We start from the raw sequence: 15645 nt of genomic DNA on the forward strand, positions 1-15645 counted from the left end.
GACAAACACCAGAAAGATGCACAAACATGTCACAGAGCACGGTTGCCAGCAACCGCCAGAACTCAGGGAGACAAATGAAACAATTTCTCCCTCTGGACTTGCAGAAGGAACCAATTCTCCTAACACCTTGATTTCAGACTCCTGACCTCCAGAACTGTAGCTGAACAAATCCTGTTGTCTGACACCACACAGTCTGCGGTGCTTTGCTAAGACACCCTAAGAAACCAATACATATATACAGGTCACGACCTCTGGCCCAGGCAGCATGGGAACAGCGCACGGCATTCCATTCTGTGGTCCCTGTTAGAGGATAATCTCACCTGCACAGCATGGAAAGGACAAAACGCTGTCCTCCTATTTGTCCTTGGCTTCTCTTGACACTTTTTCCTGCCCTAGTCTGGTGTTTACTTTCCTCCATGATTTGCACTGGGTGATATATCTAGGCCTTATTGATTATCCATCCAAACTGAAGGCATATACAAAAATTAGTTTAGTTGTATGTACCTTGGTTTTTCCCAAAGCACTGTCCTTACGCTTATGAAGACTGATTAAAAGCTAATATAGTATTTGTCGTCAACAATGCTACTGTTTCCATCAGTACACTGTGCAGGGCTTCTGTAAAATGAATGTTTGAGTACTGCAGCCATAAATGATTTTAAGAAATTATTAGACTGAGGCTTCTCCCTTCGGCTTCATGTAGTCCCTCTGATACGGAGTAAGAAGATTAGCATTGGTGTTTTGGGAGAAGGTTTACCGAGTCAGAAGACGTGGGGAATATCTCTAAGTTTTAAAAATAACAGCGTGCACTTGATTCAACTAAACTTGAGGGAAAACCAAATGTAGAGGGAGCAGAATAATTTAAAATGAGTTTAGATTCATTGAAATGGGAACTCATACTATCAAGACAAGTCAGGAAACAAGCAGTAGAAGCCCTAAAGGCTTCAAAGTAGTGGCCTGGAACTAACCTTCTCCACCTGGAATAAAGTGAACTTTTTATTTGCAATCTTGAGAAGTACCAAATTCCTCAGGTGACAAAGGGATCACAGAAGAACTGCACAGAGGAAAGATGAGAAACACAAGGGGAATTACAGGAGCCACACATTCCAACAAAAGCAGTGCTCATGCTGAGATGTCTCCCTAAGTTCTTCCAGCAAAATTTGAAGTAAAAGAAGTTCAGCCCCATTCCCGAACCTGGAACTTCAAGACAGACCTCAGATAAATCCTCTAAGGGGTTTCAAGAAAGATGAGAGTTCATTTCTCTCTCTCACAGGAGTGATTGAAGCCTAGTTTCTCCTTGCTGGGACCCTAGCGTACACAGTGCTAACTCTTTAGAGGATAAAATGGAAGGGTGTTTCTGACTTTTCAACCTCAAATATACACAGTTCTCTTTCTTATTGAAAAATCAAAGTTCTTGACACAGTAGTTCACGAAGGTAAAAGGAAAACAAATAAACAAACAAACAGGTGGCCATCTTCTAAGGGTGCACTCTAGTCTGAATTCCAGTACAGGTAAATTTAAACCACAGTATCTTTAGGAAAGTTGTCCGTCACAAATATGTTTAATGTATATATTTTTTTATTTATAAATGTGTATTTTTCTTGGAAAATATATAAACACAATTGGCATTCTTCAAAAACAGATAAATAAAAATAATCTAAACTGGACATTAGTTAAGAAAATGTGCCAGTTAGGCATCTGCTTAAAGAAATGACTAGTTATCAACTCTTTTTGACAATAAAGATTGTGTGCAGGATGATTAAATCATCATTCTCCAAATGAAGGGGGAAAAAAATCTGAGAATGCCGTTTAAAAAAATAAATGCTGTAGGTTCTTTAAACTATAAAAGAACATGGAAGAAAAATAAGAAGCGCCAACCAACAAGGTAGCCCAGCAGCCATACTATTTATTTATTTATTTATTTATTTATTTATTTATTTATATTTATATTTTTGATTTTTTATTTTATTTTTATTTTATTTATTTTTTTAAGCCATACTATTTAAGTACAAATTCAAGTGAATTAAAATTAAACACAATTTAAAATTTGGTTCCTCAGTTGTCTCAGCTACATTTCAAGTGCTCAACAGCCAAACGTGACTAGTTGACTACAGCAGGGCAAGGGCATTTACATCATTGGTTAAAATTCAACTGAAGAGCACTGCTCTAGAGCTATTTTTGTATCTTTCCCCCCCTAAAATGATATTGATACTTGCATAGTTTCCTGTCCCTGCTATACAAATTGCCCCAAACTTGGTGGCTTAAAACAACAGCTCTGTTCTCTCATAGTTTTGGAGGCCAGAAGTCCCAAATTACTTTCACTGTGTTCAAATCAATGTGTCAGCAGGACCTCAGTTCCTCTGGAGGCTCCAGGGAGAATCTGCCCTTCTCCTCTTCCAGCTTTTGGTGGCTGTTGACATTCCTTGACTTATAAACATATCACTATTTCTGTTCCACAGTCACAGAGCTTGCATTTTCCTGCCTGTGAAGTCTCTCTATGCCCACCTCTCAGAGAAATAGAACCCACTGTACTTAGAACGCCCTTGGAAAATTTGGGATCATCTCTCAAGGTCACGATCATTAACTTAATCCTATCTGCAAATAATCTGCCTAATTAAGTAACAGGTACAGTTCCAGGGGCCATTATCCAACTTACTACAACCAACCACAGTGGTATTTTTAACTTCCATTGTACTCCATTTTATTTTATTTTATTTTATTTTATTTATTTTTTTTCCATTTTATTTTATATTACCAACTCATCATTTACTCCATTGGCACCTACTGGTATAATGTTAATAACCTTTTCTTAAAGTGTAAGATTCCCTCCCACCACCACCCAGAGAGGCTTCTACACTAGAAAAGCCTAGCTTCCTATTTAGCTTCATATATATATATATATATATATATTCATATTCATATATATATTCATATATATATATATTTTTTCCATTCCATCTTGTGATTGCCAAAGCACAGGCTAGATGGGGAAGGCCACAATAGCACTAGCTCACAATGTAACAAATCCACTCGCAATGACTATTGACTGTGCTGTCCTGTGTTAACCCATGCCTGACTCACCCCACACAATTGGCCTTTGGGCAAACTGCATCTGCCCTTATGTTGAGTTCTAAAGTAACTCCATTGGGGCAGCCCAGGTGGCTCAGTGGTTTAGCGCCGCCTTCAGCCCAGGGCCTGACCCTGGAGAGCTGGGATCGAGTCCCACGTCGGGCTCCCTGCATGGAGCCTGCTTCTCCCTTTGCCTGTGTCTCTGCCTCTTTCTCTCTATGTCTCTCATGCATAAATAAATAAAATCTTAAAAAAAATAACTCCATTGGTAGCGTTGGCTTTAAAATTATTATTTTTAAAGAAAGCCATCTCAAAAATAAGACAACATGTCTGGATATTGTAACAAGAATAAAATAAAAGAGAGAGAATTGTCTATAAAAACTACTCAAAAACAATTAGGAAATAGATAAATAAAAGACAACCCAATTAAAAAAAATAGGCAAGGGTCTTCAACAAACACTTCAAAAAAAGAGGGCATGCAAACGAACAAGAATAACCTCTGTAAAAATCAGGAAATCGTTCACTAAAATTAAAATGAGATAATGAACACCTACCAGAATGGCTAAAACCTTCAAATCAATATTAAGTGCCTGAATTTGTGAAGAAGCAGGAATTCCAGCTGTGGAAGTCTAAGTTGATACAACCACTTTGGAAAAAATTTTATCATCATTGACAAAAGTTAAATATACATATATCCTAACCTAACTTAGTATTACCCTACTCTAAGCCAACACCCCCAAGGAATGTTTATAGCACTTCTATCAAAATAACCAAAAACTGAACAATTCAAATGTTCATTAATATAAAATGAATAATTTTAGACTATTCATACAGTAGAATAAGAGTGTCAATGAAAATAATCAAGTACCTTCAATAACAGTGTGAATAAGCCTTACAATTATTAGTTTGAAGAGAAGAGGTCAGATGGGAAAAAATATATATTTTAGGATTCCATTTTTACAAAACAAAAAAAATGTAAAACTAATCTATGAGGATAAAAATCAGGTTTATTTTACCTTTAAAAAAAGCAGTAGTAACTGGGGGGGGGGGGTCCTGATGGGTGCTTCTAAGGTGTCAAGAATCTAAGGTGATTCTTTTATTGACTTAAGTGATGCTCACATCATTTTTCATTTTGTTGGAATTAAGGAGTAGGAAAGTAGAACAATGGTTGTGAGCTCTGGCTTTGTACCAGACTCACTGGTTTTTGTTTTCGGTTCTATCACTCAGGTGATGTGTCTCTGGGTGAATTTTTAACTTTCACTATTTTTATCCTAATAAATATTGCTATATTAATTGTCCCACCTTGTCTCCCATTAGCATCTTTTCCTTATTCACTGTGGTATTACTAACATTCAGCATATTTCATGACACATAAAAAGTTCTCAGTAAGTAATTATTAATAAAATAAATTACACACATCATGGCTTCCATGAAGAGTATTACATATTTTTTCATTTACTGAAAGCTGAACATGCTCCTTAGAAAATCCATCATGCAGAGAAAAAATACCACATTTTGTCTTGGTCTTCCCAATGTGCTGACAGTTAGAATATGTGTGAATACAGAGTTCTGTATCCATAATGCTCAGACCACATGGCGAGAATCCAAATTTATGTCAAGGCTCATCTTAGGCTTCTCCTAACAGGTTAAATCTTCCTCCTGAAGATCTACATTGTCCCAAAGAACCAAATCTCTATGCCTCTCTATTCATTGTCTTTGCTATAATAAACTGATAACCAAATAAAATAAGCAACTCTAGAATTTTTAAATGATCCCCATGGCTTCTTTGTAGTAAGTAACCAATTCGGTCTGTACTGTTGCCCATGAATAAATAAATATGATTTGGTTATCGTGACAGCTACTATTTTCACTAATCTCTCTAACTAATTTGTACAGAGATGACAGCTTTAGAAATATTTTTATTATAAACTACCAAATGTTTGGTTAATTTTAAAAAGCTTGCCAGTACGTCATCTGCCATCTTCTGGTTATAGTGAGCTATTATTTTTACGGGTCTATAGGAAGGGTAGGGGATAGACTAATAGCAGACTCCTAGGAGGAGGGAAATATTTTACCAAAGAATTCATGTTCTAAAACCAGTATTTGCAAATCATGTATTTGCTGATTGAATCTGTACTAACCAGGGCCTCAAAATAGCTCAAACAATCTAATTCTGTGTTGGCACTGCCATCACAGAAGCAAATAAGCAAGGATAAATCTTTGGTAGATGAATCCATCATCAATTTTGGCCTGAAAGATATTCTGCAGATGAAGTTTGAAGAAACTAAAGTCAAAGTCAAGAAGATGGAGAAGAAAAGGATAGGCATATAAGAGGGCTGTAAAGAAGAGAGAAAGACAGAAGAGGAGGGGAACACTACTGGTAAAAATTTGTAGAAGCAAGACAGCAGAGCTAAGATCCCCAAAAATCCATATATTAGAGTCATTAGACATTATATATATATATATAAAGTGCATTTGAGAAATACAGAAAAAAAGAGTTTAAAACATGATTAAAAGAAAAGAATTGTCTTAGGTGACCAAGTCAATTATTAAAAGGAGCAAATAAAACTCACAGACATAAAATATCACTGACATTAAAACTTAGTGGTTAGCTTTAAAACAGTAAAATATGAAACTGATGAGAATTGGAAGGCAGGTCTCAAGAATGCATTCAAAATCTATCACAAAGAGTCAAAATGATGGATAATACTGTAAGTTTCTGCTTTTTAAATATTGCATAAGACTTTGGGCAACCTAATTAATAAGCTTTGTCATTTTAGTCTACTGACCAAAAATCACTTTCCAAATCCTTCGCTTAAGGTATTTGTATATGTGTGTTTGTGTAAAGATGTAAAAATGTATTTATAACATACAAATAAACTTACATATTATCTATATATAACAACAAGGTAGTTTACTGTCAGAGAAAGCAAGTAATGTTAAATAATCACAATTAAACAAGTTACTGACTAAATGAAGATGACAAGATCCCCCACAAATTTCAACAGATACTCACAATAAGAACAGCCATAGACTTCAATTCTGAGCCCAATGCGGCCTTCTCCATTCCAGTCCAGAGGTACTATGCGCACATAGCGGGCAATAACCGGATGCTGTAAATCATGCCGAACCACACTGTCAGAGTTGATGTTTCCAGGAAATGCCTGCAAAAAAAAAAAAAGGGGGATTTAAAAAATTCAAGAAAAAAAAAAAAATAAAAAAAATAAAAAAAAAAAAATAAATAAATAAAATAAAAAATTCAAGAAAAATGTACTTTGGAAACAATCACATTCTCTGTGTGGTAAAATACAACTAAATTTTCTTACCAGTGGCAGTGTTTTATATTTTCTACTATAAACAATTTGAACAAAGCTACTATACTTCCTTTTTTTGAAAGCGAGTCTGGTTTTAAACTAGGCCAAAATTTCTACGGGTCCTTTCAAAGGTGAAAATGCACATAAATTAGAAGAATGAAACACTATATGGTACCCACTGCAGTGGGTATATCCAGTAAATATTTAAACTATGAGTTCTAATATTTTGTATTTAAATTACAATTTTTCAGACTCCAACTATTTTTCTTGCTTTTTTCAAAATCTTCTCTATGTTACCTTCCCATGCCATCATACTTTGAATTTTTTTCGAACATCAGTTCAATAAAAAGAACAATCAAATATATTGTGCAAGTGGCCAGGGTTTTCTACCTTTTTATTTGCATAAACACATTTACAGAGTTTAGGAGTCAATCAGAAATGTGTCTCTTCCATATTTTTCATTTACACAAGATTCTGTCGAAAGAGTGACTTCCCATAAACCTTCTTTACATTGATAAGTTTACACTGTTTATGTTTTTTCAGCAGAGAACAAATGGATTTTCTTCGGGCATGGCTATCATTCATTCAGGAAACATTAGTAAAACATCAATTCCATAGTAAGTATCAAGCAAGATAATATGGGGGGCATAAGCTGTCTAAAGCCATAGACACTACACTCAAAATGATCACAATCTAATAATAGGGAAAATGTCAGTAATAAAATTATAATTCAAGGAAGATTGAAAGCAATTGACAATCATAATTTAGAAGATTTAAGGCAAATAAATGAAAATTACATGTTTGTTCCATTTTAAAGCTTTTTTAAGATGTTACTTATTTATTTGACAGAGCACAAATAGGGGGAGCAGCTGGCAGAGGGAGAGGGAGAAGCAGGCTCCCCACTGAGCAGGGAGCCTAACATGGGGCTCAAAACCAAGACCCGGGCCCAAGGTAAATGCTTAACTGACTGAGTCACTCCCATTTATTCCATTTGAGGATATACTTGCTGTAGTGCCAGGTGATGGTATATAAATATTTATACCACTACCACCAAGTTACTCCTTTGGGCCTCTATCTCTGAGACATTTATAGTCTTTTGAGGCCTGAAAGAAAGCAAAGCAAAAAAGTCTCCTATGTGTCTCCTCTAGTCCAAAACTTCACTGACACCAGATGCATGGGGTTTCCCACACATCAAGAAATGCTCCAATTCTCCATGAACACCAGCTAGAGGTCCTATAATTTAACTCAATTCTGACCACTATCTACTTGAAGATAGAGTCAATCCCACAGGTGAGGGGAGGAGTCCCACAAGACCACCTCACTTCAGATGCCAATCTCAAGTCTAATTTTTCACATCTGCTTCTGACAGACCAGCTATAGATAGGTTCCCATGATCTCCTCAGTTCTGATTATTTTCTAGAATAGCTCACAGAACTAAGAAAATCAGTTTACTTACTAAATTACTGCTTTATCATAAAAGGATACAACTCAGCAATGATCAGAGAGAAGAGATACACAGAGCAAGATACGTGGGAAGGGCTTAAAAACCTTCTCCAAGGGGTGCCACCCCCCCAGATCACCTACATATTGACCAGTCCAAGATATCTCCAAACGCCAACTTCAGAGAGTTTTATGGAGGTGAAAGCATTAAATCATTGGCCATTGATGATTAAACTCTCCAGAAGTCTGGATGGTTCCATTGCTAACCAGACTCCCTTCTTGTGAGTATCTACAGGCTTTCCAAAAATCACCTCAAGCACAAACTACACTGTGGTTCAAAGGATTTTATTATAAATAACAATAAAATAAATACCCATTTCACATTTATTGCACTTATCACTTAAGAAAGTGTAAGGGCTTTAGGAGGTATGTGCCAGGAATGATGGACAAAGACCAAAAAGTATATTTCTTATTATAAGACACATTAACATAGGCCTAAAATAATATGTGAAAAAAATGCAAAAGGCAAGATTGAAAGAAACTACAAAAGTGCACAATATAGGTAGTAATTTCTGTAATATTTGGAGTTCTATGAAAACTATGCAAACATAAAAAAAAAGAGAGAGACTAGCTGGACAGGAGGGCAGAACGATGTTAGGGAGATAGAGGCAAGCAGAGTAGGACACAGCAAAGAACAGATTATTCCTGGCTTAGAGAAGGAACTCGGGTCCAGGCCTTAAGACACTTGGGGCCTAGACGTAGTCATGCTGACATTTTGTTCTGAATGAGTACTCTTCTAGGCCTCAATTTTTTTTTTCCATTCCTTCTCCCTATGTCTCTCTCTCAAAAAAAAAAAAAAAAAAAAAAAAAAAAAGACTTGGCTGGCTTATTTGCACAATCCGTTTTAGATCTAAAATTGTGCATGCCCTAAAAACATGAATTAAGCATATTCAAAAATAGGTATTAAAAGATATGTCTAATTGGAAGGAAGTGTGCATAGTGGAAAATCATGGTTGTTTTAGCAAGTTCTAATTATGGACAAAATAATCTAGCATGCATTTTCTGAAAGAAATGATAGAATAAGAGCCACATTTTTAGGAGTTCCTGGGTGGTGGAAGATCATATTGGGGGCAAAAAAGACTAGGAACCAGCAATTAAGGATCAATGCCAATGTGCTGGTAAGGGGAAATAAAAAATGCGATTAGTGCCCAACTAGGAGGTCTCTTGTTAATGTGGTTTTAGACCACATGGAGGATATGGAGGAAGGACTTGACAACAGCAGCAAAGCAGAAGTTGCTGAAGATTATCTGGAGGAAGGAGCTGAGGAAAGGAATGGCAAAGGCTCAGAGTACACCAAAGATCCTCCTGACCAAATGCTGCCTTCAGAACATAAGTCCAGATGGTGGAGGAGTAGGGTCCCTAAGTCACCTGTCCCCACCAACTTACCTAGATAACTTTCAAATCATCCTGAAAACCTATGAATTCAGCCTTAGATTTAAAGAGAAAACAGCTAGAATGCTACAGTGAGAAGACTTTGTGCTTCTATCAAGTACAAGTTGTTTTTGGCCACCCTGCACTGAACAAAATGACTAGAAAGGAAAACTCACCACAAAAGAAAGAATCAGTCTTTTCTCCCACAGAGTTACAAATTTGGACTACAATTCAATGCCAGAAAGCCAATTCAGAAGCACAATTATAAAGCTATTGGTTGTTCTAGAAAAAAGCATAAAGGATTCAAGAGACTTCATGACTGCAGAATTTAGATTTAATCAGGCTGAAATGAAAAATCAATTAAATGAGATGCAATGCAAACTGGAGGTCCTAACGACGAAGGTTAACAAGTTAGAAGAATGAGTGAGTGACATAGAAGACAAGTTGATGGCAAGGAAGGAAGCTGAGGAAAAAAGAGAAAAACAATTAAAAGATCATGAGGATAGGTTAAGGGAAAAAAATGACAGCCTCAGAAGGAAAAATCTACATTTAATTGGGGTTCCAGAGGGCACCAAAAGAGATGGAGGACCAGAAAGTGTATTTGAACAAATCATAGCTGAGAACTTCCCTAACTTGGGAAGGGAAACAGGCATTCAGATCCAGGAGATAGAGAGATTCCTCTCCCCTCCCAAAATCAATAAAAACTGCTCAAAACCTCGACATTTAATAGTAAAACTTGCAAATTCCAAAGATAAAGACAAAATCCTTAAAGCAGCAAGAGACAAGAGATCCCTAACTTTATGGGAAGGAGTATTAGGTTAACAGCAGACCTCTCCACAGAGACCTAGAAGGCCAGACAGGGATGGCATGGCATATACAGTGTCCTAAATGAGAAGAACCTGCAGCCAACAATACTTTCTCCAGCAAGGCTCTCATTCAGAATAGAAGGAGAGATAAAGAACTTCCAAGACAGGCAGGAACTGAAAGAATATGTGACCTCCAAACCAGCTCTGCAAGAAATATTAAGGGGGACTCTGTAAAAGAAAGAGGAAGTCCAATGAAACAATCCACAAAAACAGGGACTGAATAGGTATCATGATGACACTAAATTGATATCTTTCAGTAGTAACTCTGAACGTGACCCCATCAAAAGGCGCAGGGTTTCAGACTGGATAAAAAAGCAAGACCCATCTATTTGCTGTCTACAAGAGGCTCATTTTAGACAGAAGGACACCTACAGCCTGAAAATAAAAGGTTGGAGAACCATTTACCATTCAAATGGTCCTCAAAAGAAAGCAGGGGTAGCCATCCTCATCAGATAAATTAAAGTTTATCCCAAAGACTGTAGTAAGAGATGAAGAGGGACACTATATTACACTCATAGGGACTATCCAACAAGAGGACCTAACAATCATGAATATTTATGCCCCGAATGTGGGAGCTGCCAAGAATATCAAGCAATTAATAACCGAAGTTAAGACATACTTAGATAATAATATACTTAAACTTGGTGATTTGAACACAGCGCTTTCTACAATTGACAGATCTTCAAAGCAGAACATCTCCAAAGAAATAAGAGCTTTAAATGATACACTAAACCAGATGGATCTCACAGATATTTACAGAACTTTACATCCAAACGCAACTGAATACACATTCTTCTCAAGTGCACATGGAACTTTCTCCAGAATAGACCACATACTGGGTCACTTATTAGGTCTGATGCCAAAAGACTGGGATAATACCATGCATATTTTCAGACCATAATGCTTTGAAATTAGAACTAAAGCACAAGAAGAAGTTTGAAAGGATTTCAAACACATGGAGGTTAAGGACCATACTGCTAAAAGATGAAAGGGTCAACCAGGAAATTAGAGAAGAATTAAAAAGATTGATGGAAACTAATGAGAATGAAGATACAACTGTTCAAAATCTTTGGGATACAGCAAAAGCAGTCTTGAGGGGGAAATACATCGCACTACAAGCATCCATCCAAAAACTAGAAAGAACTCAAATACAAAAGCTAACGTTGCATCAAAAGGAGCTGGAGAAAAAACAGCAAATAGCTCCTACACACAGCAGAAGAAAAGAGTTAATAAAGATTCGAGCAGAACTCAAGGAAATCAAGACCAGAAGAACTGTGGAACAGATCAGCAAAACGAGTTGGTTCTTTGAAAGAATTAATAAGATAGATAAACCATGAGCCAGCCTTATTAAAAAGAAGAGAGAAAAGACTCAAATTAATAAAATCGTGAATGAGAAAGGAGAGATCACCACCAATACCAAGGAAATACAAACGATTTAAAAAACTTATTATGAGCAGCTATACACCAATAAATTAGGCAATCTAGAAGAAATGGACACATTCCTGGAAAACCACAAATTGCCAAAACTGGAACAGGAAGAAATAGAAAACCTGAACAGGCCAATAACCAAGGAGGAAATTGAAGCAGTCATCAAAAACCTCCCAAGACACAAGAGTCCAGGCCCAGATGGCTTCCCAGGGGAATTCTATCAAACGTTTAAAGAAGAAACCATACCTATTCTACTAAGGCTATTTGGAAATATAGAAAGAGATGGAGTACCTCCAAACTCGTTCTATGAGGCCAGCATCACCTTAATTCCAAAACCAGACAAAGACCCCACCAAAAAGGAGAATTATAGACCAATATCCCTGATGAACATGGATGCAAAAATTCTCACCAAGATACTAGCCAACAGGATCCAACAATACATTAAGAATATTATTCACAATGACCAAGTGGGATTTATCCCTAGGATGCAAGGCTGCTTCAACACTGGTAAAGCCATCAATGTGATTGATCATATCAGCAAGAGAAAAACCAAGAACCAGATGATCCTCTCTATAGATGCAGACAAAGCATTTGACAAAATACAGCATCCATTCCTGATCAAAACTCTTGAGTGTAGGGATAGAGGGAACATTCCTCAACATCTTAAAAGCCATCTACAAGAAGCCCACAGCAAATATCATACTCAAGGGGGAAGCACGGGGAACCTTTCCCCGAAGATCAGGAATGAGACAGGATGTCCACTCTCACCCCTGCTATTCAACATAGTCCTAGAAGTCCTAGCCTCAGGAATCAGGCAACAAAAAGAAATAAATGGCATTTAAATCGGCAAAGAAGAAGTCAAACTCTCCCTCTTTGCCGATGACATGATACTGTACCTAGAAAACCCAAAAGCCTCCACCCCAAGATTGCTAGAACTCAAACAGCACTTCGGCAGTGTGGCAGGATACAAAATCAATGCCCAGAAATCAGTGGCATTTCTCTACACTAACAATGAGACTGAAGAAAGAGAAATTAAGGAGTCAATCCCATTTACAATTGCACCCAAAAGCATAAGATACCTAGGAATAAACCTAACCAAAGAGGTAAAGGATCTATACCCTAAAAACTACAGAACACTTCTGAAAGAAATTGAGGAAGACACAAAGAGATGGAAAAACACTCCATGCTCATGGGTTGGAAGAATTAATATTGTGAAAATGTCCATGTTACCCAGGGCAATTTACACATTCAATGCAATCCCTTTCAAAATACCATGGACTTTCTTCAGAGAGTTGGAACAAATCATCTTAAGATTTGTGTGGAATCAGGAAAGACCCCGAATAGCCAGGGGAATATTTAAAAAAAAAAAAAAAAAAACATAGCTGGGGGCATCACAATGCCAGATTTCAGGTTGTACTACAAAGCTGTGGTCATCAAGACAGTGTGGTACTGGCACAAAAACAGACACATAGATCAGTGGAACAGAATAGAGAACCCAGAAGTGAACCCTGAACTTTATGGTCAACTAATATTCGATAATGGAGGAAAGACTATCCACTGGAAGAAAGACAGTCTCTTCAATAAATGGTGCTGGGAAAATTGGACATCCACATGCAGAAGAATGAAACTAGACCACTCTCTTGCACCATACACAAAGATAAACTCAAAATGGATGAAAGATCTAAATGTGAGACAAGATTCCATCAAAATCCTGGAGAACACAAGCAACACCCTCTTTGAACTTGGCCACAGCAAATTCTTGCAAGATACACCCATGAAGGCCAGAGAAACAAAAGCAAAAATGAATTATTGGGACTTCATCAAGATGAGAAGCTTCTGCACAGCAAAAGAAACAGTCAACAAAACTAAAAGACAACCTACAGAATGGGAGAAGATATTTGCAAATGACGTATCAGATAAAGGGCTAGTATCCAAGATTTATAAGGAATTTATTAAACTCAACAGCAAAGAAACAAACAATCTAATCATGAAATGGGCAAAAGACATGAACAGAAATGTCACAGAGGAAGACACAGACGTGGCCAACAAGCACATGAGAACATGCTCCGCATCACTGGCCATCAGGGAAATACAGATCAAAACCACAATGAGATACCACCTCACACCAGTGAGAATGGGGAACATTAACAAGGCAGGAAACCACAAATGTTGGAGAGGATGCGGCGAAAGGGGAACCCTCTGGCACTGTTGGTGGGAATGTGAACTGGGGCAGCCACTCTGGAAAACTGTGTGGAGGTTCCTCAAAGAGTTAAAAATAGACCTGCCCTACGACCCAGCAATTGCAGTGTTGGGGATTTACCCCAAAGATACAGATGCAGGGAAACGCCGGGACACCTGCACCCCGATGTTTCTAGCAGCAATGTCCACAATAGCCAAACTGTGGAAGGAGCCTGTGTCCATCGAAAGATGAATGGATAAAGAAGATGTGGTCTCTGTATACAATGGGATATTCCTCAGCCATTAGAAATGACGAATTACCTCCATTTCCTTCGACGTGGATAGAATTGGAGGTTATTATTTGAGTGAAATAAGTCAGTCAGAAAAGGACGAACCTTATATGTTCTCATTCATTTGGGGAATATAAAAAATAGTGAAAGGGAATAAAGTGGAAAGGAGAGAAAGTAAGTGAAAATATCAGTGAGGGTGACAAAACATGGGAGACTCCTAACTCTGGGAAATGAACAAGGGGTAGTGGAAGGGGAGGTGGGCGGGGGTGGGGGTGACTGGGTGATGGGCACTGAGTGGGGCACTTGGCAGGATGAGCACTGGGTGTTATGCTATATGTTGGCAAATTGAACTCCAATTAAAAAAAAAGTTTAAAAAAAGAAAGTGTAATCATCTGACCAGAGGAACAACACTAAAAGAGAAATAAAAAAATAAAAATAGAATTAAAAAACAAAACAAAACAAAAAAAAAACAGAACAGAAGTCCAGCTGGTTAACTACATGTGAGCCTGGGGCTTTAGCTCAAGAGGCCTCTCCTGGTGACCCTGAGCTTTTGTTGGGCAGACAGTTGGTTGATTCTCCCCAGGATGAGGCAGTGGAGGCTGTGAATGACTATGAGGCTCTTCAAATTCATGGAAAAGAACTGAAATGGTGTGGAAAAATACAGGAGGCTTTAAACTGCTTTTTAAAGACTTGACATAAAAAGTGCAGATCCTGAAGTCATGGCTCATGACTTTAAATTTGTATAAGCAATTTAATAAAACTTGAGAATATAACCTATTTACTGTTAAAGTGAAAAAAAAGACAGATATTATATTTCAAAAGAAGAATTAATAAGATTTTGAGAGAAGGGAATAGGAGAAAATAGTATAGGACAACCTATTCCAAGGTATTAATGGCAGAAAAAAAAGGGGGTGTGGCAAAAAGGGAGGTATCTATTCTTCTCCTCCTGAGCAACTTCTCTTTCTTTGAGTAACAGCAGCTAGATTTTCTCTCTGTCTCTTTTTTTTTTTAAGACTTTATTTATTTATTCATGAGGGACAGAGAGAGAGAGAGAGAGAGGCAGAGACACAGACAGAGGGAGAAGCAGGGTCCACGCAGGGAGCCTGACATGGGACTCGATCCCGGGTCTCCAGGATCACACCCTGGGCCAAAGGCAGCAGTGCTAAACCTCTGGGCCACCTGGGCTGCCCCTAGGTTTTCTTTAACACGTTACCCACCGTCCACCAGAATCAGGAGAGGTAGATGCCACACAGTAGCCGCAGGGGTGGGCACCTAACTTGATGAGACTCAATTTCAGCCCTTGTGGTGGGATGATTCATTCATATATGCGTTCATTCACTGATCCAATCACTTATTTATTCATTGACTCAGGAGATAGCTAAGAGCCTCTATGTACAGTATATTGCTCAAGTCACTGGGGTTACAGGAGTAAATAAGACAGAGTTTCTGTTCTCCTGGCATTTATGTATTCACATGCATAGTGAGGCAGCTAAGAAATAATAAATAAATATAAATAAATAAATAATAAATAAATAAATCATACAAATATATAAATAATACAATATATATAATATATGTATATTACACTAAGTTGCATAATATGTGTTATGTTGGTACATATTAAATTACATA

General features: G+C 37.5%; 1 protein-coding gene across 1 annotated transcript in view; it reads right to left on the reverse strand.

Moving 5' to 3' along the window:
• The window catches only part of CNTNAP2 (contactin associated protein 2), a 2034882-nt gene that overhangs the window by 1208206 nt on the left and 811031 nt on the right, over positions 1-15645 (reverse strand). The window contains exon 4 of the mRNA XM_038559273.1: positions 6083-6230. Within this exon, the coding sequence (XP_038415201.1) occupies positions 6083-6230 (148 nt within the window). The remainder of the gene's footprint in view (positions 1-6082; positions 6231-15645) is intronic.

Source organism: Canis lupus, chromosome 16, assembly GCF_011100685.1.
Source record: "Canis lupus familiaris isolate Mischka breed German Shepherd chromosome 16, alternate assembly UU_Cfam_GSD_1.0, whole genome shotgun sequence".
Classification (NCBI taxonomy): Eukaryota; Metazoa; Chordata; class Mammalia; order Carnivora; family Canidae; genus Canis; species Canis lupus.